General features: G+C 38.7%; 1 protein-coding gene across 2 annotated transcripts in view; it reads left to right on the forward strand.

The window, feature by feature from the left end:
- Window positions 1–26,213, forward strand: part of SYT16 (synaptotagmin 16) — a 330,623-nt gene that overhangs the window by 296,019 nt on the left and 8,391 nt on the right. Inside the window, exon 8 of one of the 2 annotated variants that reach the window (XM_055538274.1) lies at window positions 1,154–15,197. The exons of the other annotated variant lie outside the window; for it this stretch is intronic. Within the exon in view, the coding sequence (XP_055394249.1) occupies window positions 1,154–1,467 (314 nt within the window). The 3' untranslated portion in view covers window positions 1,468–15,197. Of the gene's footprint in view, window positions 1–1,153; window positions 15,198–26,213 lie in introns of those variants that run through there. 2 annotated transcript variants of the gene reach the window in all.

The following is a 26,213-nucleotide window of genomic DNA, read 5'->3' on the forward strand; positions in this document are numbered from 1 at the left end:
CCTTTGACTATGGGATTTGTCAATCCAGTGACTGGACATCAGCAAAGAAACATGCAGTAATGCAAGTGGGAGAGGTTGGTGACCCGAGCTGACAGTATACATCAAGAGTTCAGCATCATTGGGAGGGAAGAGAGTGGGTGGATTTGGGAGCTATTGTGGAGGCAGAATCAACAGAACTTGGTGATTGACCAGCTGGACTAGGGGTAAGGAAGCCAGTCTTGTCAAAAATGCGTAAAGTTAAAAAATAAAATAAAATTTGAAAAAAATAAAATTAAATTAAAACTTAAAAAAAAAAAATGCGGTCCTGAGTTCTGATTTGGGACTTGAGCAGATGATGCTACATTCACAGAGTTGGGGGACACTAAAGCAGCTTGTTTTTAAAAGGGAGACATGATATTTGTGAGATGGGATTTTACAAAAAACAATGTGGTATTCCATTGGATTTTGAGCTTGGAAGGGAAGTCTAGGTCACAGATACAGATCAGGTAGGTATATGAGATGGTCCAAAGAATATGTAGAGAATGAGAAAAGAAGAGACTCTTCAGGCATAAATAGTACTTGGACAATGAAAAGAAAAACACGTAAAGCAAAATGTATATATATTGTTACATAAATAAAATATGGAAGAAGAATGTGCATGTCCACAAGTACCACTGCACACATGCCTTTACACGTACACACCCCTGCACATGTATACCTTCCAATGAGCATCAGCATGGTATCCCATGGTGGGCCACACGAAACATTAAGCATTAAAGGTAATCATCCCTTTCCTGAAGAGTTCATGTAAGGTGTGTGTTGTGTGTGTGATAGTTGCTCAGTCATGTCTCTTTGCGACCCCATAGACTGTAGCCCACCAGGTTCCTCCGTCCATGGAATTCTCCAGGCAAGATACTTGAGTGGGTTGCCATTCCCTTCTTCAGGGGATCTTCCCAACTCCGGGATCAAACCCAGGTCTCCTGCATTGCAGGTATATTCTTTACTGACTGAATCACCAGAGAAGCCCATGTGTTAGTCCAACAGCAAGTTCCAGGCCTAAAGATGCTGCTCAGTATGTTAAAAAGGAAAAATGTACTGCCCGTGTAGATATTGCAATTAAACTAGCAAAACAGAAGGCACTGATGTCTTCTCATTTCCATTGTTTCTTTCCTAGATACATACGGAAAGCTCTTTCTCTTCAATTCTGTGGGTCAAGAGATGTCTCGCTGCAAGACGTCGATCCGACGTGGTCAGCCCAATCCCGTCTATAAGGAGACCTTCGTTTTCCAGGTGGCTCTCTTTCAGCTGTCTGATGTCACACTGATGATTTCCGTGTATAACAGGCGTACCATGAAACGTAAAGAGATGATTGGTTGGATTGCTTTGGGTCAAAACAGCAGTGGAGAGGAGGAGCGAGACCACTGGGAGGAAATGAAGGAGACCAAAGGGCAGCAGGTCTGCAGGTGGCACACATTGCTCGAATCTTAGGTTGGTCAAGAGGTGTTTGTGGGCTGTACCCACCCTGGTGATACGTGTTTCGATTACTGATACCAACTCAGTGCTTGCTGGCAGGCTTTTTACAGACAGGCTGTAAGAAGGGATTGAATTTTACTAACCACTAAGACCTTGTGAGGGTGGGAGGATCTTTGAGTTTCTTAAAGGTTTGATTTAGATTTAAATACTATAACTTAAAAAAAGCCGAGATGTGTGCTGTCGAGTATACTTTATGGGAAATGTCATCATGGTTAAGATGAATGATGATAAATTAATTTGTGTTAGTAGGTTATTGAGTTTTGGGTCAGGCTCTGGAATGAAGCTTCTCTGGCTGCCTCTGTTCCCTGAGATTTAACAGTAAGAGTGCTGTTAAAAGTTACGATTTGTAAACCACTTGTGTGTAAGAATCAGAATTTCCTTAATATGGTGCAAAACACTCCAAAATACAGAAATAAATCTGACCCCAAGTCTCATAAAAGAATGTAGCTCTCATCCATAATTCCCCATTTCACATTTTTCTCTTTATTAAAAAAAAAAACCCTTCATTTATTTGACTAACAAATAAATGTTATAAACTTGCACTTATAAAGCAAATTTGTATGAATTAAATAGCTCTTTTTATCTTATATATTGTGGTTTCCTATGAGATTTGGTTAGGTGAACCATTTTGAATCTGAAAAAGAATTAGAAAACTACTGTTACAAGATAACTTGTCTCCTTTTGAGCATGTAAGATTTCAAAGTTAAAACTTTCAAGGTTTTTATGCTGTTTTTCTTACCTGAGAAATTCTTATAGAATGAGAAGAAAACCAAAAAAACCTATTTAAGTCATGGGTGTATTGGTTTTTCTGAATCTAGTGGTCTCCTAGATAACACTTTTTCTATATTCAATACAATATACTCACTCATACATATATTTTGATTGTGTACTTGCATGTAAACCATATTTCTAATGCAATATTTTTGACCATCAAAGCATAGTGCATTGCATACAATAGGTCTTTAATAAATGTTGATTTGATTGATACTTAGAAACGAATATGTTATAACATGAATGAAGAATATTTTCAGTTTGTGAGGAATGACACTGATTCTTCTTTGAGCATTTGAAGTGCCTATAATTGTCATTTTTCATGGTATTTGCAGCAACACGTATTAGTCACTACTTGCATTCTGGTCACACACCATTTGGAACACTGATCATGTGTTTATGAGCATGAAATTTTACTTCCGACTGACTTTTACATTATTGCGCACTGCATGTTTATTTTCTTAGGTCTGAGCCCTTAATTTCAATTCCTTTAAATTGGCAGTCATGAAAAAGGAAGGCACGTGTGTATGTGTAACACTGAGCCCCATGTGCAGCTCTTCTGAGCAATTGCTGTCACTTATTTTTAGCTTTTATGTTTCATTGTTGACTTTTCACTGTCTGTGGGAAGGATGATAGCTAGTGATGGATGTATACAGTTAAAAACACATAACTCCTCCTCAGCTCCGCATTTGACAGATTGTAAACGTAGGCTGTAGCACTTGAAGCACATATTTATTCCTTACAGCCTGTAACGGTTATCCTGACAAGCCCAGACTAGGACACAGGATAACTCGACTCCAATTTCAAGCTTATGAAAGAAGTGATTTCCTATGGAAGAATCAGAATTAGAAGAATAAATGAATATCTTACTTTCTTTTCAGGTCACGGGAGTTCTGTACATAATGCTGCTCAGTTACTGTGAATAAGTAGTAAAACCATGTTCCACTGGGTTTTCCCCCTACCTTGCTTTGGAAGACCTCAAAGTGCTTTTCCAACATCATATCCATTAACTGCTGAGTGGTCTTTGCAGTGTGGCTGTGTCATTGAGTAGAACTGAGTGCAATTGATTAAGTAGCGGCGCAAAGAATTGGCTTTTCACATCCCTTACTCTCTTTATGCGCTTGTGCTTAAGGGGAAGCAGAGCAGCCTTGTTATGCTTTCCTTTATCCAGTGACATAAAAGCAGCATTCACTTTAAAATTTACATTTGAAAAAAATCTGCATGTATTGTACAGATGGGCCTGGATTTTTCCTCCTCATATTTTCCTGCTCTATATTTGCCGCATCCTTAGTCTTATGGTACCCAATAATCACCTATACTTCATTTTCTGCTGCCTTGACCCACCATTTCTAAGGTTTTCTTCTGATATAGTGAAAATATCCTTGTGTACTTGATCTTTTTTCTCATAGTCTGCTTATGGTAGAGTTTACGGAAATTTTAAGGGAGGGCTGCCTGAAAAGCATTTTTCACTTGTATAATTTTACTATGTTGGTGCTATTCACCATGTAGGATGCATGTACATCTTGAATATCCAGCCACATTCACCCTAAAGCTTGTATAAATATAAAATGCTAATGACAAGACACATTAAAATATGAGGCTGAATTTTTTTACATTGATTTAAATTCTGGTTTAGTAAAATCTTCATTTTGTGCACTTAAATTTCCTTGTTTTCTTGGCAGAGTCTAGACACAATGCACTTAACGTGTTTTTCACTCGAGCTTTTATATCTACATTTGCTTTTCAAAAGAGTTATGAAAGATAATTTGTTGGTTCTGCCATGTTAAAGCTGCTTTGCCTATTTATCTAGCTAATAATTAATATCTCATAGTGACATATGAAACTGAAGAAGCACTAGAATTTGTTGTTTGAGTAGTTCTTTCTATGAGAATGCTTATAAAATATTATTTTGGAAGGTAAATGATGCAGGAGGTTTATGGAAATGTGATTTACAGCGTGCCCTCTTTCAGGGCACGAGTTAACACTGAATTGGGAAGTGCCCGTTTCCCCAATCACGGAGGTGGCTCTTGTGTTCCCTGCACCCCTTTGACTATTGTTGAATTTTTAAATGGGCCATTTACCAGGCAGCCGAGCACCTGCTCTCTCTTCTCTCCTTCTCTGGCTCCCAGTGTGATACACAGTTGTTTTAGACCCTCTTTTTGCTGCTGTTGCATAACTGTGAAGGGGGAAGTCTTATATCTCTTAATAGAAAAAGAGCTTGTACCATCTTTGGATGTAATAGACTTGATATTCCACCTGTACAAAGTTGGAGAAAGAATCCTTGCCATCATGGGAGATGAGAAGAGAAAAAGAAAGCATGGTACTATGTTGCTGCTCACTATAGGCACTGTTCACTCTGCATCAACTTTCATGACAGTAACAGATTGACCTCAAATGTTGGTATTCTCAATGGTGCTACAGCCTGAAACACAGCCTCTGCCTTTGTAACATGTAGCACTCACAATATTTGACAGATTGTTAACACTTCTCAGTCACTATGTTTTGCATCCTGGTTGTACCACATGGTCTTATCTGACAACCAAAACTCTTTCCTTTCAAGTAATGCATTATTTAAGTTGGAACTCCCATCAGGTTAAGTGAAAATGCTTCTCTGATAGCCATTGAATTGATTTAATTGATGGTTTAGCAAGGACCGTGGAACTAAGGGTTTCTCAAAAGCCTGGTTATCCATTTGCAGCAGAGGGCTAGTATTCAAGACATGAAGATCAGAAAAGTGAATATGAAAGGATTATTTGTAGATGACATAAAACCAAAAGCAAGCATCAGGTCCTTTAATGATGAAGAAACAGGAGTAGAACTTACATGTGACCTCTCCTCTAACCTTTGCATAAACTGTGGCTAAAGACCATTCCATTCTATTTGATCCACAGGGAAAACAAATGATAGATAATCCTGAAATGGCCAAAGTATTTTTATTGTATTAGAAATTGTTCATTCCAAAAAGAAAAGCTAGAAAAAGTTATAAAAGAAACAAATGATATAGCATGAGTATGGAAGAATTAAAGGATAAATATGCTAGATACCATCAGCATCTATTGCATATATGCAAGAAAAATAAACTAATATAAATGAAAAGCCATTTTAGATTAACTATCATTTTTCACAACTTGTGGAATTCTAGAAAAGAGAGATGGGGTGAATGAAATTAGTCTAAACAATTCAGAGAAGTTGGCACAGGCTGTGGCCCTAGTCTGGTTTTAAATAAACTCTGCCTACTGTGTGGCCCTAAGAAAATTGCTTAGCCAGACTGTGACCCTGCTTATTCAACTGGAAGTTGGAAATAATACCTACCTCAAAAGGTCTTTTTTTTTTGATAATGAAATAACAATATAGAGATGGGCATATACTAACCATTCAATGTTCCCTTCTCATGATCATGTTTAAAAATGCATTTAAGGTTTGTTTCTCTTTCTAGTGAAAGTAATAGTAATGCTAGAGAAGTGGTGAGAACAATTTGCAGATACTTTAAAAAGGGTAGGGAGGTGAAGCTAGTCTGGAAGGCAGCTATGTTCACCGCTATACTAGTAACACTGCATGAAGCTAGTCTGCATTTGGGACAACCTCAACCATGATAAGCCTACTGTGTGGAAGAAATTAAGTCTTAATAAATCCCTAAATGATGTATAATGACCAAATCCAATTTATAATTGTATGATGAGCAGTTTATCCACTCTGGTGCTTGTATGTACATCTTGATAAATTACACTCAAGACCTCTCCTCACACCCAGCTCTTATCCACTGCTCATATGTGGACAGAGCACCTTGTTCCTATCAAAGGAGTTGGTAAAGGTGGCAACTTGAGTACCTATTTCAGCTTTGATCTGAAAAGTAAAATATATAGTGTGGCACTATAGAGGAGCCTGGCAGGCTACAGTCCACGGGATTGCAAAGAGTCAGACGTGACTGAGCAACTAACACACATACTGACATGCTTTGGCTTCCCTGGTGGCTCAGATGGTAAAGTATCTGCCTGCAATGTAGGATACCTGGGTTCATTCCCTGGGTGGGGAAGATCCCCTGGAGAAGGGAACGGCAACTCACTCCAGTATTCTTGTCTGGAGAATTCCATGGACAGAAGAGCCTGGCAGCTATAGTCCATGGGGTCACAAAGAGTTGGACACGACTGAGCAGCTAACACTACTGACACCCTTTTCAAAATGGAAAACATTCTTTTTGGGAGCTCTTATATCCATATTATATCCTTCAGTTCAGTTCAGTTCAGTCGCTCAGTCGTGTCTGACTCTTTGCGACCCCATGAACTGCAGCATGCTAGGCCTCCCTGTCCATCACCAACTCCCAGAGTTTACCTAAACTTACGTCTGTTGAGTTGGTGATGCCATCCAACCATCTCATCCTCTGTTGTCCCCTCTCCTCCAGCCCTCAATCTTTCCCAGCATCAGGGTCTTTTCAAATGAGTCAGCTCTTTGCATCATGTGGCCAAAGTATTGGAGTTTCAGTTTCAACATCAGTCCTTCCAAAGAACACCCAGGACTGATCTCCTTTAGGATGGACTGGTTGGATCTCCTTTCAGTCCAAGGGACTCTCAAGAGTCTTTTCTAACACCACAGTTCAAAAGCATCAATTACTCGGCACTCAGCTTTTTTTATATTCTTATAGGTAATTTTGTGTGTGTGTGTGTGATCTAATGATGCAGCTGTTTACATTTAGCTGTTTGGGAGGTAATAGTCAGGACCAATGATTTATCTCTGTTTCCCTTCAGAGACCATAAAGAAAGGAATTTTATCAGGGTTGAAATTAAGTCCTTTTTAAGTGGTTTTCAAGAGTGCCTTGTTGATATAATAGAAAATGTGTTCTGCTGTCCTCCAGTAAAGAGCTTCCAAAGAACTTAGAAGAGCCTTTGTGGACATTCAATCTGCATATTGAGCGCAACCAGGTGCCACAAGCCAGTCGTGCATACTAGTGGGGGGGGGTGGTGTTTAAACTGAACAGCCTTCTGAGATGAGGATGTGTGAGACCACATTTCCGAAGTTGCTAAAGTGTTGACTCACGTCCTACTATTCTCAATTAAGGAGAAACACAAAGAGATTGGAGAATTCCTTAGCTTAGGGGTTTTAGTCGGGAGTAATTCAGCATGTAGGGAAGGTAAAGGGGTTGGCTGAGTATTGAGAAGGCTGAGGCGTGATTTCTAGGAACAGTTATCCAGGATGTAAAGAATGCTTACCAAGAGGACCAGTCATCCCCTCTCTTCTTGACATGTGGACAGAGTCAGAGCTTTAAGTCAAGAGAGTTTAACTGAGCTGTAAGGAGAATGGCATGAAGGGGGTTTTGTGCTAATTCATAACGTATTCTTTGGATTTCCTTGTCTATGGCACCACGCTCTTTGGGATAACACAAGACTTAAAATCTTTTATGAGTGCCGTGACTACACTTTGACGCAATTAGTCACAATATAAATAACAGTGCTTAGCAGCATGCAGTTGTTCAGTTAGTCTCTTTATGTACCACAGAAGTCAGGTTCCTTGCTTTGAGTTATTGGAAAGAGGTGACATGTATCTATACAATTTATTGGACTAAACATGTGGGAAGTCTCAGACTTGGAGCAGGCCTTGGTCACATTGGAGAGATCACAGAATCATCACTTTTGGAAGTCTTTTGAAATAGAAACATCTGCATTAGTGGTGGGTTCTGACTAAAGGAGAACAGCAGGGCACCCAGAAAGACAGTCTTTCTGAAGTTCCTCCTGAGCCTGATATTGTACACATAACCTGCAAACGGGATCAACAATAACAACACTCCAGATCTGCCCTCTTCCCCTTTGGACATTTTTCCACATTGATTTTTCTCTGCATCATAGAAGGCTTTCTCCAGGGACTTCCTGCTCAGGCTTTGTTTAGGTTACTTTGAGGATGCTTGCAGGCTCCAGGTGAGTTTCCTCTCCTGGGGTGCTTTGACTGGTTTTGTTTCCCTTGGGTTATGAAGCAGTATCCTAGACACAGAGACAATAATCAGCTATATTTATAGCCACTGTGGGCCTGATAAAACAGCTTGAGGTTTAGAGAACAAACTCAGAGGCGGGCATGGACGCCTAGGACACTAGAATAAAACCATGCTTCCGGCTCTCCATAGCTCACTAATGCTGCCTTCAGATGTCTCCATGGGAGTTTTTACATCATGCCTTCAGGTGACAGAGTTCCCAGTTCCACTTTAAAGACTGTGAGAAGGCTGTCTTCCAATCACCATGCTTCTGGAGTACTTTTGTTTCATTTTCCCCTTAAAGTATCTACTTGCTCTATTTTATTGTTTTAGTTTATATATAATTTATTCATTCAAAAGATAGTAGGTATGTTATATCCCAGACACTGGGCTAGGGGCTGAAAAATAGCAGGTGAGTAAAACAGCTTTGAGCTCAATCATTTTCATTTATAAATATTTATTTTATTAGATTCTGATAAGAACTCTAGGTATACACTAAGATCTTCAATTATCCTTTAATTTTGAGTTACTGTATTTCTGTGATGGTCTCTTCTCCCACACCTCCATTTTTCCACTGAAAAGGAGAGGATTTAAGGAAAGTGGAAATTATTACTCTGCCTCTACTTGAGGAATAAATACATTGGTTGTTAGTCTATGCTTCTCTTTGAAATAGATAGATATGTTTTAGCCTCAGAAGAAGGAAATACAGCTTCCATTCCACTAATGAAGTGAGTTATAACATGAGATAGAAGTTGGTTATTTAATATATTTTATTTTTAGAATGGAATATTGAATGCCCTTTGCAAGGCATTAAGTTAGACCCTGGAATGCTAGGTCTGTGCAAACAAATATGACACAGTTTTTATAAGCCCAGTGATTTAATAGTTGAAAGGCATTGCTACCTTTTACTTTTTGAAAAAGTAAACTAGAGATACTGGCTGCCAGATAAAGGGGTGACAGTGTAAGCAAAGATGCCTATGTTCCTCTGTTTCTTTTGATGAAAATTTGTCTTAGATATTATACACATTAAACATATGTGGGGCATCCTATGAAATGGATAAAGATCAACATTGGGGGTGTTGGCAGAGGAACCAATAATTGTTTTCTAGTCTCAAATAATGTAAAATCAGTGTGAATCTAACTTTTAATGCCTAAAATTTTATAACAGAAGACAAAATAGGAATTTTTCCAGTGGATTTGTTGCTTATAATTCTTATCATAAAAATTTATCTCAGATAAATACTAAACATGTCTCAATTCATGTAAGTTACGTCAGAATGTTTGGTGGCCTAGAAATTCTTACTGAAGACAGTTTTTTAGTGTTGCTTAGTTGATGGTCCATAATAGAAAAGTTCATATCTCTTATTTACTAAGACCTATATGTTTGGGAAAATATATCAGATAGCTGCCAATAAAAACTCTGATCGGTGAAGAAAATATGCACTAAAAGAATATTTTCATGTAATTTATTCTACATAATATGTTCACTTTCTAGGAATACATGTCTCTCAAGAGTTTGTCAAGTTCTTTACAGCTGGTACCTTCCAGCAAAGCTTACTAATTTTGCCACATTTCCTTGTGGACATGATAATGTTTATCAATTTACAACTACCCCCAAATATAATGCAATCTTTTATTATACCACCATAATAATGCAGCTGTAAATTAAACTTTAGTATTAATATTATGAAACAGAGTCTTTTCCAGAATTTTACATTTTATTTTATTGAAGATTCTATTAATAAGTTTGTAAGAAGTTAGTATCTGCATACTTTATTGTGACAGGAATTTCTATAAAAATATCTGTTGAAATAAGATTTGACCTCTATTTTGGGTAAAAAACATGATGGTCTTTGTGATCCATTTACTTTTTTTAAAAACTAATAAACTTAATTTTTTTAAGCAGTTTTAAATTCACAGCAGAATTGAGCAAAAGTGCAGAGTTCCTATACACTCACTTCTCCCCACACTTGCACACCCACCTCCACTATCAACCCTCCATACCAGGATTGGATACATCTCTCACTACTGATGAAACGACATCGCATATCCTTACCACCCAAAGTCCATAGTTTACGTTAGGGTTCACTCCTGGATGTTTCTCAAACCTAAAAATCTTTTGTGTTTTGCTTATTCACCCCTCCCTGATAATCTTTGACAATCAGTGATCTTTTTACTGTCTTCATAGTTCTGCTTTTCCCAGAATGTCATATGGTTGGAATTATGCAGTGTGTGGTGTTTTCAGATTGGCTTCTTTCATTTAGTAACATGGATTTAAGTTTCCTCTATGTCTTTTCATGTCTTGATAGCTCATTTTGTTTTTAGTGCTGAGTAATAATATACCATTGTCTGCATGTGCCAGTTTGTTTATTATCTATTTAATTTTATTTACAGTTCTAATTGCTATGTTACATTTTGTTAATGTGTCTGATCTGAATCCAATAATAGATGAATTAATTCATATGATTCATCAAATAAAATATAGCAGCTTACAATCTGGGATCAATTTCACCTATGTGAAACTGAGTTTATTTTACATTTGGGGAGACAATTCATAAAAAAGCACATAGTTTTATCATCCATGTTAACATATGTAAGCCTTTCCTCACTCCATTAGAGTATAATGGAGAGAGGAGTTCCAAAGGCTAATCAGAGAAAATTCCAAAGGCTCTGAGAATGTAATCCCTAATTACATCCCTAATTACATTCCTAATACCACACTGTGGTATTTTTGTTGTTGAACAATGATTTAAATATACATTGATAAAAGTGCTAATTACATTATTACTGATTCATGACAGAAAACTACCTTCTGTTACTAGTTTATATGTCTTTACATCTCTACTGCTGCCAAGAGAAAGGAAGCTTTGTGATCATGCCCTGCTATAGTCAATTGTACAAATTAGCCGAAAGTGGTGTGTAAGCATCTGGACCATACAGGAGCTCTGAATGCTGAATGGAAGGGCCTGCTCTGATAACGCATAGGCTGACCAAGCAAGTAGGGCTGGTGGAGTGATAACACTGATAATCACACTGGGTGAAGGGAGAAGCCTGACTGATGATCAAGATCTGGGGAATATTTTGATGTCATTTATACGTGTAGTAACTGCCCTTTTGTAGCTGCAGCAACCTGTGGAACTAGGCATTATTGCAGAGATGGTATGGTTGTATAAAGAATATTGGATTAGGTTAAAATTAATGAAGCCTCTGTTCTGGTATCATGTCTTCCTTTAATGAGCTATAAAATGACTATCAGGTCACAATTTCTGTAAGCCTTCAGTTTTGCAGCTGTCAGATGGGAAGGATAATGCTCATTTTACTTATTTTTGCCAGGTTGTTGTAAGAATACATTTCATTCATTCCTTCATTAATATGACAAACACTCTGAGTCCCTACTGCATGCAGGGCCATAGGTCTGACAAAGTAACAGATGAAAAAATACTTTGCAGAATTAAGAGTTTGTGAAGACTGTGAGATGTTTCATTATTTTTTAAAGTAAATCAATTCTTACTTACATTGAAGTAATTGATGCTTTCAGATCATTGAGCTATATTCATAGAATGTTAGTAATTTTACTAAAAGTTAAAGTTGGAATGGTATTTAGCCATTTTGCCTCTGAGAAGTTAAAAATAAGGTATTAGGTTTTAATTCTTTTGCTCAGACACCTGACCACAGAACAAATCACAAACATATCTTCTCAGTAGGCTTACCAAGCTTTGAATTGAACACAGACCTTTATGTTTATTTTAAGAACATTTTAACCTCAAGAACAAGTTCAGTTCAGTCATTCAGTCATGTCCTAACTTGTGACCCCATGGACTGCAGCAGGCCAGGCTTCCCTGTCCATCACCTACTCCTGAAGCTTGCTCAAACTCATGTCCATTGAGTTGGTGATGCCATCCAACTATCTCATTCTCTATTGTCCCTTCTCCTCCTGCCTTCAATCTTTCCCAGCATCAGGGTCTTTTCCAATGGGTCAGTTCTTTGCATCAGGTGGCCAAAGTATTGGAGTTTCAGCATCAGTCCTTCCAATGAATATTCAAGATTAATTTCCTTTAGGATGGACTGGTTGGATCTCCTTGCAGTCCAAGAGACTCTTATGAGTCTTCTCTGATGCCACAGTTCAAAACATCAGTTCTTTGGTGCTCAGCTTTCTTTATGGTCCAACTCTCACATCCATACATGACTACTGGGAAAACTATAACTTTGACTAGACAGACCTTTGTTGGCAAAGTAATGTCTCTACTTTTTAATACGCTGTCTTCTTGGTGATTCTTCCTAAGGCCCACTTAACTTAGACTCCAGGATATCTGGCTCTAGGTGAGTGACCACACCATCATGGTTATCTGGGTCATTAAGGTTTTTTTTTTGTATAGTTCTGTTTATTCTTGCCACCTCTTCTTAATATCTTCTGCTTCTATTAGGTCCATACCATTTCTGTCCTTTATTGTGCCCATCTTTGCATGAAATGTTCCCTTGGTATCTCTAATTTTCTTGAAGAGATTTCTAGTCTTTCCCATTCTATTATTTTCCTCTATTTCTTTGCGTTGATTACTGAGGAAGGCTTTCTTATCTCTCCTTGATATTCTTTGGAACTCTGCATTCAGATGGGTATATCTTGCCTTTTCTCCTTTGCCTTTATTTATTTATTTTTTTTAAATTTTATTTTATTTTTAAACTTTACATAATCCCACTGCTGGGCATACACACTGAGGAAACCAGAAGAGAAAGAGACACGAGTACCCCCAGTGTTCATCGCAGCACTGTTTATAATAGCCAGGACATGGAAGCAACCTAGATGTCCATCAGCAGATGAATGGATAAGAAAGCTGTGGTACATATACACAATGGAGTATTATTCAGCCATTAAAAAGAATACATTTGAATCAGTTCTAATGAGGTGGATGAAACTGGAGCCTATTATACAGAGTGAAGTAAGCCAGAAAGAAAAACACCAATACAGTATACTAACGCATATATATCTCCTTTGCCTTTAGCTTCTCTTATTTTCTCAGCTATTTGTAAGGCCTCTTCAGACAATCATTTTGCCTTTTTGCATTTCTTTTTCTTGGAGATGTTTGATCACTGCCTGCTGTACAATGTCACGAACCTCTGTCCATAGTTCTTCAGCCATTCTATCAGAATCTATTTGGCACTTCCACTGTATAATCATAAGGGGTTGGATTTAGGTCAAGAACAAGGAAAGTATTAAATAGCATTTTTTTCCACAAAATGGGATTTGAATACAGTATTTGGAAAGATTCTTCCCCCATCAAAAAAGGTCCCTCAGTCTATATTATTTTTTCTTTTGAAGCAGTCTTCTCCATCTCTCTCCTCTCAAATGACTGTCCTCATCCACAAAATCATTTTCTTCCTAAATAGCATTTATTATCTCTCAGAAGGAAGTAAAGATTAAAAGAAATATTTTCAAGGTACAGCCAAGATTTCATAGCAATATTTTGTATTCACAGTACAAGATAAATTTGACTCTTAATTTTTTTTTGGTCTTCATATGGCATCCGAAACAGTTGTTCACATTCACACATTTATGTTTTACCATATGCATACTGTGTGCAACTCTGTTGTTTTAAAATATTTTATTGGTTTTCCTTTATATCTCAACTTTTGATGGGTGTTCTTGAGGAACTTGCATGAAAAAATGTGAATGATTCATTCATTTTTAACATATGTAACTGTTTTGGGGAGATTGTGCTACCCTACATGGAACACACTATTCTTAGTAGGGAGTGTGTCTTGTATTTCTGTTCTGTTCACAGCTGGTTGCTGGAGATGTATTAATATTGTAAACCTGTACCTTTTATTTCCTGTGTTTACTTCAATGAGTTATTTATATGTACCAGACTGTCCTGAGTTTTTGGTGGTTGTGAATTCTGGTTATTAGTTTCATGGATTTCACTTGTGGGAAAGTTTATGATATGGTGTAATACAGAAGCCAGCCCTCCTTTAGATTTCTAAGTCACTAGCAGGTGTACCTGGGTAAATTGTTGTGCAAGGCCTTACAACTTGCTGGTTGTAAGGTAGGAGCTGTCCCCCACCTTTCCCATTGCTTCATGGGCCTTTTAAGATCCAGCTGCTGTCATATTTTCTCAATTTTCCAGCAGAGAATCAATCTCTGGGTGGTACAGAGGTTTAAGAGAAAAACAAATTATTTTTTTCTCCTAAAAGGTTGAACTTTTGTTTTAGAAACTTCTGAAAATCTTAAGAACATTCCATATAGGTGTCCTTGTATTTCTCACAATATGACTTATTGACTTATGGTGTCTCCTATTTAAGAAGCATGAATGTATTTCTAGCTGTTACCAGAACAAACAGCTATAGAATGTAATGACCTACCCCATTTCTAAAACTACTAAATTATATCAGTGAATAGTGTTTAGGTAAAGGTTTGGAAATTTTTTAACTGTTCAGCTTAACTAGATTACCTTTCTACCTTTTGTAATGTTCAAAAGTTCATAACAATGTTTTAATGTACTATTCTTACACTGTTATATCTTACGTTTTAACTGGGCAAGCTAGTGAAATATTCAATGTTGATACTCAATTCAAGATTAATACTCTTATATTAGAAATACCCTTTGAAACTATGTTGGAAAATATAAAATGGTTTACCTGTGATAAAGAATAAGTTTGTGATTGGAAGAATTATACTGTTTTTCATGTACAAATAATCCTTAAGGCAGATGTTCAGTCTCACAGTGATGTTGGAAGCATATTTTATGCAGGCTAAAAACTATTTCTGTATTAGATATTTAAATGCATGAGGATAAATTCTAATTGCTTTTTGTTTAAAACAAAAACATAGACTAAGCATTAGCCCCAGTTTGTACAAAATGTCTGCTGCAACTGAACTCACATTAGTTCAAAACTGAAAATCATTCCAATTTTGTAAAACTGCTGCTACTGGTCTTATCAATAAAGTTTAAGCAGATGGCTTCTATGCATACGTGTGAAATTTTTGCATCTTTAAAAAAGATACAGTTTTGCAGCATCAACATGCAAATTTTATGGGCCTGAATGATATTGCTTATTTTAGCATATACAAAAAACATTAACTCTAAAATCATACCAACTTCAGACAGATATACTAGAACTATAAGTATTACATTTATGACCCATATAATTTATTTTGGTTTTAGGGTGAGGTAGGCTTTTATGTGGAACACAGATACATATCAGTATATATCGACTCAAATGCTAAAGTGCTGAGTTTAAATTAAGAATGTTAGGTAAGTGAGAGAAGCCTGGTGGGCAGTCAGACACAACTAAAGCAACTTAGCACACATTCAAGGAACTCTGTGGACTTTCCAGGTGGCACTTGGGGTAAAGAACCTGCCTGCCAATGACAGAAGAGATGTGAGTTTGATCCCTGGGTTCGGAAGGTCCTCTAGAGGAGGCCATGGCAACCCACTCCAGAATTCCTGCCTGGAGAATCCCATGGACGGAGGACCCTGTTGGGCTACAGTCCATAGTGTTGCAAAGTGTTGGACACGACTGAAGTGACTTAGCACACAGCACAAGGAGCTCTATAAATATAAAGATCACCTGAAATAACTTAATTTCATCTGAGGAGGATTCTGAGAAAAATGTAGGCATTCCTGTACAAATGGAATGTGTGGGGAATTACTCATCTGAAAGGCCCTCTTCCAGAGTCCTCTCCCTTCTATGTATAGACAGTTCTGATAAGTTTACAAGGCTCAGATGCAGCAAGCCAGAAGTAGAGGGAACAGAACTGTTATGAACAGACACCTCCACAGCAGTAAAAACACCACTGACATCCCCCAAACCAAAAAAGAAAATGGAAAAAAATCTATAGATGTTTCAGGGAAATTTTATTTTTACCATTTTGCATACTGTGTTAGTTGAGGGGATTAATGCTATGTGTTATAATAAACCAAACTTTGAATGAGTTAGTAGTATAAAGATTTATTTCTCATTAAGACGTTCTTGCCTATACAGCTTGGTATCTTAGCATTTTAGGGATTGAGGCCCATCTCAGAATCCTTAGAGCCTCTAGAGGACTATTTATTTATTCAGTCATGCAAAGAGAGGGGGAAGAAAAAGCATGGGAATCAAATCTCTTTAAGGAGTCAGGCTAAGTGGTGGCAATCTCTACTTCTGTCCACTGACCAGGACTAGTCACTTGGCTCCACTTACATTTAAAAAGGCTTGGAATTGTCATTTATTTGTGCATACAGGAAAATGAATCAATTTAGTGAGAATCTTCTAGATAGCATTTAGCACACTTGGTTTTTTATCTTTTCTTTAGAAAAATTATCTCAAATGTTGTGGTTCAGTTCAGTTCAGTCGCTCAGTCGTGTCCAACTCTTTGCGACCCCATGAATCGCAGCATGCCAGGCCTCCCTGTCCATCACCAACTCCCAGAGTTCACCCAGACTCACGTCCATCGAGTCAGCCATAATTATTTAAGGAAAGCTTCCTAACTACAAGCTCATTTCTTAGGTGGCTGAAGTTCTTCCTAACCTACGGTGGCACTAGAACATTACATGCTAATTAAGAATTCTACTTGTTCCCCTAGTCATCTTAGAGCATTTTCAACACTCTTTAGGGTGGTAGGTGGGGGCTGCAAATGAAGATCATTTGAGGTCCCATTTCTAACGGCACAGGGCGGAGTTTGAGCAGTCACACTGAGTGCAGGTGAGCATTTCTATGTGTGTCTGTGCAGTGCACACCTATGTGATATTTTAAAACACCAAAGAAAATATATAAAATTATGAGCAAAAGCAGAATATTGCCAAGGAAAGATATTTTTAAAGCCAATCATCTGCAGAACCAAACTTGACAAATGATTGCTGTCTCCTGACATTCCTTCAACAGAGACTTAAACATCCTTAAGTGTTAAAATAATTGCGACAACATCCATGACTGTGATTCTTAAAGTCTTTTGCAGCAATTTAAAAAAATCTTAATTATCTCGAGTAACATTTTATGGATGAATCAAATCACATTATATGTCTTGTAAACCTCATAGTCTCTTTATAATTTCTCTAGGGTCTCGCCAGGGAGATTCAGAGACATGGCTCAAGAGGCCTTGGGTGACAATTTAGAGCTCTGGTGAATTTTAATGTGCATTCTACTACATAATAAAACATCTAATTCTTTTCACCAAATAGATAAGGAGTAGGAGACAGGATTAGTGTTATTTCTGTGGTTGTCTCAAGGAGGGACAAGATTCGATGGTGAAAAGACTAGAATTTAGATGAATTCTCAAGTGAGTGGTATGGTATTTTAAGATATAATTTTTAAACCCAAAATTGTTCAGTGAAAGATTTGCTTTTATCACTTACCAGAAGAATTAAAGAATTTAAAAATTATATCTGCGGACATACCACTGTGTGTTTTAGTACAGATTAAACTCTTATACCTGTTTCTATTTCTGACTTTACCACCAAGTAACTCTGTGATCTTGAGATTACCTTGACCTTTCCTTTGTGTCTTCAAACATCTGTTATTTTTCTTGAGGTGGTGCCTCAAGATGAAGAGGAATTTGGTAATTATTTGATGAGTTATATTTACAGCAAAAAAGGCAGTTTCCTGGTCTTTTCTAATAACGTATACTGGAAGTGCTGTCCATGTTGGTCAAGTTAGCTAGCTGCTTCTAAATAGATTTTTTTTTCTTTTGCTCCATAGAGATGCAGCATGTGATGATGGAGGCTATGTTTTACCTGAGGTTGGAAAAGAATTTAAGGAAAGATGAAACAGTTCAGCTCAGAGGACTCATACCTACTTTTGAGGAAGAGAATTAGGAGTATAAAGGACTTTTAGGTTATTTTCCAATGCCATTAAAATCCAGACAGTGACTTTTTTTAGTGGAAATCAGTTAAAGTTTTGCTTTTTCCAATCACATTCAGCCATAGGCAGTGTTCTTTTTAAAAATTTTTATTTTATATTGGCTTATAGCTCAGTTGGTAAAGAATCCGCCTGCAATGTGGGAGACCTGGGTTTGATTCCTGGGTTGGGAAGATCCCCTAGAAAAGGGAAAGGCTACCCATGGACTGTATAGTCCACAGGGTCGCAAAGAGTCAGACACAACTGAGCGACTTTCATTTCGCTTCACATAGTTGATTTACAATATTATGTTAGTTCTAGGTGTACAGAGAGTGAGTGACCTTTATAAAATGGTTTAAGAAGGAAGAGAAGTTGCTGTACCAATACAATGTTCATTAAGGGCAGAAAACAGTTTTCTGTGTAATAGGGTTTTTTCCTCTCCTTTACTTAACAAAAAGGACAACAAGTAGTGGCCACCTGTATGTAAGTTCACTAACTGATAGCTACACAGCTAAGGTGAAAACAGAAGCCCCAAGCCAGGCTGGGTGATATCATGCACACATGTCATCATAATTAGCTTTGATGTACCAGGTACTGCTAGAGAAGGGAATGGCAATCCACTCCAGTGATCTTGCCTACAGAATTCCGTGGATGGAAGATCCTGGTGGGCTATAGTCCATGGGGTCACAGAGTCGGACACGACTGAGCAACTAACACAAGGCAGCCAGTACTGTGTGCTAGGTGCTGGGGACACTGTGTTAACAAGGTGGAACTAGCTGAAAACCTGGTGTGATGACTGTTGTGAAGTGGGATCAGTAGGAAGATCAGGAACGTAATTAGGGCGTTAATCTAGTTGGTGGGAGTCTGTGAGGGGAAGTCACTCAGGAAGTGAGTAGTTAAAGAAGTAAGTAGTTATAAGGAAGTGGTAGTTAAGCTGAGACTTGAAGGCTGAGTTGGAGTAAGCCAGGTGAAAGAGAGGCACATTAAGAAAGGAGAAACAGCATGTACAAAATACCTGAGACCAATGAGAACCTTCCCCATTCAAGGAGACTGAAAAAAGTGGACCATGAACAGCAACTGAGAGCACCTTCTGAAATAAGCTAGCCAAGAAGGCAAGGCTGACTGAGATATCAGCTCCTTTCTTCACTCGCCGTAAAGAACAGGTAGCAGTGGTATAATTCTGGCTGTGGCCATTGCCCAGATTTGAGGTGTGCCAGTCTCAAAGCCACCTTTCTTACCTTATGCTGCTAAGTCGCTTCAGTCGTGTCCGACTCTGTGCTACCCCACAGACGGCAGCCCACCAGGCTCCCCCGTCCCTGGGATTCTCCAGGCAAGAACACTGGAGTGGGTTGCCATTTCCTTCTCCAATGCATGGAAGTGAAAAGTAAAATGAAGTCGCTCAGTCGTGTCTGACTCTTAGCGACCCCAAGGACTGCAGCCCACTAGGCTCCTCCATCCATGGGATTTTCCAGGCAAGAGTACTGGAGTGGGTTGCCATTGCCTTATAGCTGACATGAAATCATCAGATCTTCGACCTACTTATTTATTTTTTTTTCGAGATGGATTTTAAGTTACCAACTTTCCCCACCCTATTTTGCAGAGGTGTAACGGACAAAACTCTAAAATATTTAAAGCATACAACATAATGATTTGATATACATATATATTGTGAGTGGGTGTCTAAAATTGAGTTTATTATTAGTACAAGTTTACAGTATTTCAATCTTAGGGCCAACAAACTCTTAACTCTACATTCTATTATAGGTATTAAGTTGGTACTGGGTACCTGAGGGGGCAGAGGTCCCTGAGATTTGTAGGGCCACTTTCTGTAGCCCCTTCAACTGTGAAGAAAATCTGGCATTGCAGGAGTCAACTTGACACTGTATAGCAGCTCTGCTCTGGCTTCAAAGAAAGCAACTTCTCTTTTTAATTGATTCCCAGAGGTGTCCTCTTCCTTCCAGACCCTGACCTGACCCTATAGGAAGTTGTGCATCTACTTCTTCAATGACATTCCTTTCTGAGAATGGCACTGGGCAAAATTTCCCTGCGATGTTTGTCATCTTCCTTTTTTTCATTTGGCTCACTGGCTACCCAAATTTGCCCACATTGGCATTCTCAACATCCCCCTCCACCCAAGAACAACAACCCCATTGAACAACAACAACAACAAGCGATGATAAAATATAAAAACATAGCCTGAGTGATACAGTACAGAGCCAGCACAAGCTTTTGGGCGACTTTATACTAAAGTGTGAATGACTGAAACATGCATACCTTCTCCAGTCTCCTTTGTGAAAAGTATGTTTTCTTTTGTATATTTTCATTTTAAAGAAGTTTGCCTATTAGCCTGAGGTTTTAATTAGCCACTGGATCAAAATGAAGCCTTTCTAACTGCATAAAGTACTTCAGACCACAGGGTCATTTTTTCTGAAACCTTTGGCACTATATCAGTAGGCAGCGACAGACAGTGCCAAAAGGATTTAGACTCTGGACTGATTTCCATGTATTAGTTGTTTTTCCCCTCTTCAAAATCTGTCAAATGTTCAAACCTGCACACACAAACAGGAACACACTGGGAAGAGTCCCAGAGGGCGGAAGATCCTCTACTCATTGTCCCATGCGCCTCACCTCCTCACACACGCACACCCCTTCATCTCTCACCTTGCCAGGGACCTGCCCCAAGGTGAATAGAATCCCAGCGGGTCTAGAGGCACTAACAGAGTCCTGCTGCTTCTTCAGCCACTGGAAGCGCCAACCCTCTCGCATGCCCAAACCCGATCCTTCTACAGGACACTCAGCCAGGGCCTACAGCGAGTGACCCTCGCATAAGAGGCGCGGCCATCATCACCTGCCCAGGCCAGCGGACCAGGGCCTGAAGCCCGGCACGCAGAGCCACGGCGTTCACCCGACCGCAGCAACCCAATCGGCTCTTCAGGCCTCAGTTCAGGCGAGCACAGGACCCTCCATTTGGGGCTCTTTGTTCGCCACCTTCCTGATTCCTGCTCTTAAACCTTCCTCCCAGCAGCCCCCACCAGCGCACCGACCTGCAGAAAAGTTGCTCCCGAGCTGTGGAGGGGCGTCATCGCCTCCTAGCAACGCTCCTAGCAACCGGATAACATCTGCTCCCTCTGGTCCAATGCGAGCTGAGAACAGCTGCGCGCCTGCCTCGCGTTGCGAACCCCGAGCGAGAGGCGCTTCAGAGACTGGAGGGACGGACCTGCAGGAGCCAGGGCTGCCCGCCGAGCTGCAGTTGCCGCCGCTGCCACTGTCGCGCCGCAGCCACCGCCGTCGCTGTCGCCGTCAGTGCCCTTCTGAAGAGTGACAGCGCCGTAAAAGCGGGAGGGAGCACCTAACCCCGCGCCTTTATGAAACAGGTGCATGCTCCGGTCTCCTGGTGAGTGGACCCAGCTTGCAAGGTATGTCTGAACTTATCCAGCCAGGTGCCCGCCTCAGGCTCAGAAAAGACTCTTTCCTTGAGGGCGTGGATCGGGACGTGTTTTGGGATCCCACCCCGCCCCAGCCATTGAAAAGTAGCTAGCTGGTGGTCCCGAACAATATAATTTTTCTTCTTTAAATCTTGGGATTGTTCTTGCAGATGCCCCTGCCCATCGCTGTTAGGTTTGTGCTCGGAAGTTTTCAGTCCTGTTTTTCCTTTGACTTTACTGCCTGTGTGCAGCTAGGAGCGCTGGAAGCAGTGAGCTCCCAAAGAAAACCTGTGGTTAAGGCGAAAAGGATAGTGTAGCATCGGCTAATTGAATCAACACGTATGGAGAGCAACATTCTTTTTAGGTCCTGCTCTGGAAAGGGTCCATTTGGCTGGGAGCAGCCAGTTCACTGTTACTCAATCTCCTGAAAAGTAACCATAGTAACTCACCTCTCTTTTAACGGGATCCTCCTCATTGGCTGCCTATCTTCCTTTGGAAAGCTCATCTCTCTAAATATAGAAGATGATGAGATCTGTAAGCATACATCCATGTAAAAATAAAGGTGCAGTTAAACATGGCCCTTTAAAGAAAAACTGTCTGTCTTCAAAGATAAAGTACCCTTTGACAATTTCAAATCTTGTGTGTATTCTGGTGAACCATTGAGTAAGTCTGTTTTGAGTTAACTGCTGAATTGTTACTTTAGAGAGAATATTTCTTGAAATCATACAAAAATCTGGCATTTAAAGAACTAATTATACCTGTTTTTTTTAATCAACCTACTAATAACATCCCCCAAATAATTGCCCAGTAAATATTTGATGAGATGTTATTCATTTCTTTCCACATTTCTTAGACTAGTTACGAGTCCTCATGTTTACAATTAAATTAAATGGAGAACATTATAGTAACTGTGTATTTTTGAAGGTTTACTTACTTCTTTGGTCCAGATCAACTCCACCTCAAACATCTTAGTGTCTTCCTATTGCATGCCTTCTCCTGACTTGATAACCAGTTCAAGTCAGTGCAGTTCTGACTCTTCCAATGTTATTTGTGTTTCTCTCCTTGTTTCAAAATCTCAGGTAGCCATTCATGAGTCTGAGGCTTTGAGAAATGCTCGCTGTGAAAAGGGGAACTTTCACCAGATTTTCTGAAGCTGTCCTAGAAATACACTTTTCAGATTGATTCAGCATTACCAGGTAATCACTAGTTTAAAAGAAATTACTGTTTAAATATGTATCCAGAGAAATAAATGCTAATGCAGCATTACCATAACTTACAAGATCAATATAAGGGGTTGTTTATATAGATGGTTGCTGGGTAGAAGTCAATAGAGGTTTTCTGTAGAAAGGACATTTGTGGGATGGCAGATTTTCCTCTTGAAGACTCATATGAGTAGGGTGGGGCCAAATTAGGTAGCCTGGCTTGGCGAACATGTCAAGCGGAAACCCTATGAGCACATTGGTACGTGTCCGAAATGAAGGCAATAAAGAGAGCTCTCTGCAAAAAGAAAATGTGGTGATTTTTAAAATTTAATTTGCATTAAAGTCATTGTGATAGAAACCCATGAGTGTCAAGCATTTTAACTCAATTTTCAGAATATAACATAGTCTTTTACTGAGTGTTCAGCCCTCCAGTGTTGTGTAACTTTCACATGTACTGAGCTATCCATGTGCGGTTCCTGTAGGTAACCAGTCTAGCAGATTATAATTAAATACATAAAAATATACCATGGCACATTTCTTCTCTTTCGTTACCTCCTTTTGCAAAAATAAATAATTGAACAATTTTATTCAGAAACCTATTTTAAAATTTATTCTAATCTGGTTGTTTAGTTTTTGTGGATGTCATAAGACTTTACAAGTACTGGTCTCTTTGATCACTTATTGAAATATCTGTAGCTTAATAATTTTAAGCACTAAAGATGACTGCTTGAGTCCCGAAATGCTTGTTTCATTAGTCTTTAGCACCATCCACCTGTTTTCCTTCCTCCACCATAATTACTACATTTTATGGTGAGAAACAAATCCAGAGACCAATAAGATTTACTGTCAGCTGACATGAGATGCATATAGAGTTCTAGTCATGCTATCAATCTGAGGAAAGTTTGAGTAAAGCAACTATAAGTATTGGCTCATGTATATGCATTATTAGCCTTTGCATTAGTAATTTATATACATCCTATCCCTATTTAATATGCATAGAAGTTTAAAATCATTCAGGGCCCTTCAATTTATGTGAATGAGTCTGCTCTTTCATTGAAACCACTGTTATAATCAAAAGGTCAAGTGAAAGGAGTTCTTAAATTTTAATTTTGATTCTATCATGAATGTATAATGTGCAGAATATTTACTGTGCAATCTTGATGACCATATCTATTTAAAGTCATTCACCATAAAATATTATCATGGTGTTTTAAATAAATGAAAACAAATCATTATAACCTAAGTATTTAATCCTAGAGACATTAGTAGATTCTAAGAGCATGAAAAAATATTTCACAAGTTTGTAATTAGCCAGTGTAACTAGTCACTCTTGTCAATGGGAAGACCAGCTGTACTTGAACATATCATGTCTTATAGAGAGGAGTATACTTAAGGCTTAGGAGTATACTAAGACTTAAGGCTGAGATCAAGCAAGTTATAACTGAAATCAAGTTCTAGTTTCAATTTTTCATCCAGTACTCTATTTGGAAGTTTTTAGGTGTTCATGAACATCATTCTGCATTCAGTTTTATGTCATGTTACTTTCGTGGGATTTAGAAGATGCTTTGAAACATGGAGAAATGTTGAAAGGTTTAAGATGCCGAGGCCACTGCCTCTACATCTGGGCTTTCCACTGAGGACTCATGCCAGCTGGCTTTCACTGTCAAAATACCAACATCCCATACCAACAATGGCTCTAGAGCCAAGGCACGACTGGTTCAGATTGTTGTATCTGTCAAAGCAATATGCTTCAGAACCCCAGGAAAAGCCTATATAATGATTTCAGAAGCAGGGGCAAATTTACCATAACTGTGCAGTATGAAAACTGAAGAAGTACACCTTTAGATATTGGGAGGAGCTCAGTTTTGTCAGCACTCACTGCTTTCCATCTTATTTTTAATAAGCTGTCTATCTAGATAGTCTCAATACATTGCATTAATGTTTCCACTTTTTAGTCTAACACAACTATTTTTTAATTTTTCATAATTAAATTTAACAGGCTAAAAGCAGTTATCTAGTTTGCTGCCATAATTCTCAATAGGAATGGTAGGATATTAACAAAGGATCTGCTAGTGTTATGTTCAGTATTGTAATGTAACTATTCTTAGAAAAAATTAAACCTTTTCTCATGCTATAAATTATAGAAAGTAAAATGCAAAAAAAAAAAAAATAAATCTTCCTGGTAGGTAGAAATATATGAATCTTCTAAATATTAGTGATAATCAAGAGGGGAGGTGGGGTAGGGAACCTGGAAAATCCCCTCCATGTGGTGTATCAGAATACTTTAAAAATGTTTATTAAAAGGGGGCATGGGTTAAGATATGAAGAAAAGTTGGGGACGTTGCAAAGAGAATCAGGACTAAGAAACCTGGAGCCTTATTTTACCACTTTATGGCTCAATATCTTATGTGGGGGATAAGACATCTACTAAGTGGTATGCATGAGTTGAACACAACATAATTTAAAGAAGTATCTATTACTCTTTAGAATAAAGGTGCCCTGTGAATAAAGAACATTTTATCACCACAACATCTCCAGGTGGTGACATAAGTGAGGCAGTTATGAGTGAGGGCAGAGAATTAGCCAACTTCAGAGCAAGATGTTCAAGGGCATGGAACCCACAAATATGAGGGCCAACTGTACAAGTTTATATGAGGGACCTGAGCATCTATAGATTTGGGTATCTGTGGGGGCCCTGGAACCAGTGCCCTGATATTGAGGAATGACTCTATTTTAGTGAGTAAAGTTAATGATTATTTCTAATTTATGTTTTTCTACAACACTTCTGGATATCTGGCTTAATGTTTTTGGTGATATACCCAAACTTGATGGTAGTATCAAAGTGGAAGAAAATGACGGTGTTATAAAAGAGGTACTTTTGAAAAGACTACTGCTTTGAACATTGGGGTGCATGGATCTTTTCAAATTAAGTAAATTTGTAAAATTAAGTAAATCTTTTCAAATTTGGATATATGCCCAGGAGTGGGATAACTGGATCATATGGTAGCTGCATTTTTAGTTTTTTAAGGAATCTTCGTACTATTTTCTATATGACTGTTCAGTTTACATTCCCATCAACAGTGTGAGAGGGTTCCCTTTTCTCCACACCCTCTCCAGCATTTATTGTTCGTAGATTTTTTTTTCTTTTTGTATTATGGCCATTCTTACTAGTGTAAGGTGATACCTTAGCACTATTTATAATAGCCAAGAGGACATGGAAGCAAAGATGTGGTACATATATTCTTCCTGGGTGTCTCAGTAGTAAAAGAGCCTACCTGCAATGCAGGAGAAATGGGTTTGATCCCTGGGTTCAATCCCTGGGTTAGGAAGATCCCCTGAAGAAGGAAATGACAACCCACTCCAGTCTTCTTGCCTGGAGAACCCCATGGAGCCTGGTGGGCTATAGTCCATGGGGTACAAAAAGTTGGGCATGACTTAGTGTCTGAATAACAGCAGCAGCAGCAGGTGCATATATACAATGGAATATTACTCAGCCTTAGAAAAGAATGAAATGATGCCATTTGTGGCAACACGGATGGA

This window comes from Bubalus kerabau, chromosome 10, assembly GCF_029407905.1.
Source record: "Bubalus kerabau isolate K-KA32 ecotype Philippines breed swamp buffalo chromosome 10, PCC_UOA_SB_1v2, whole genome shotgun sequence".
Lineage (NCBI taxonomy): Eukaryota > Metazoa > Chordata > Mammalia > Artiodactyla > Bovidae > Bubalus > Bubalus kerabau.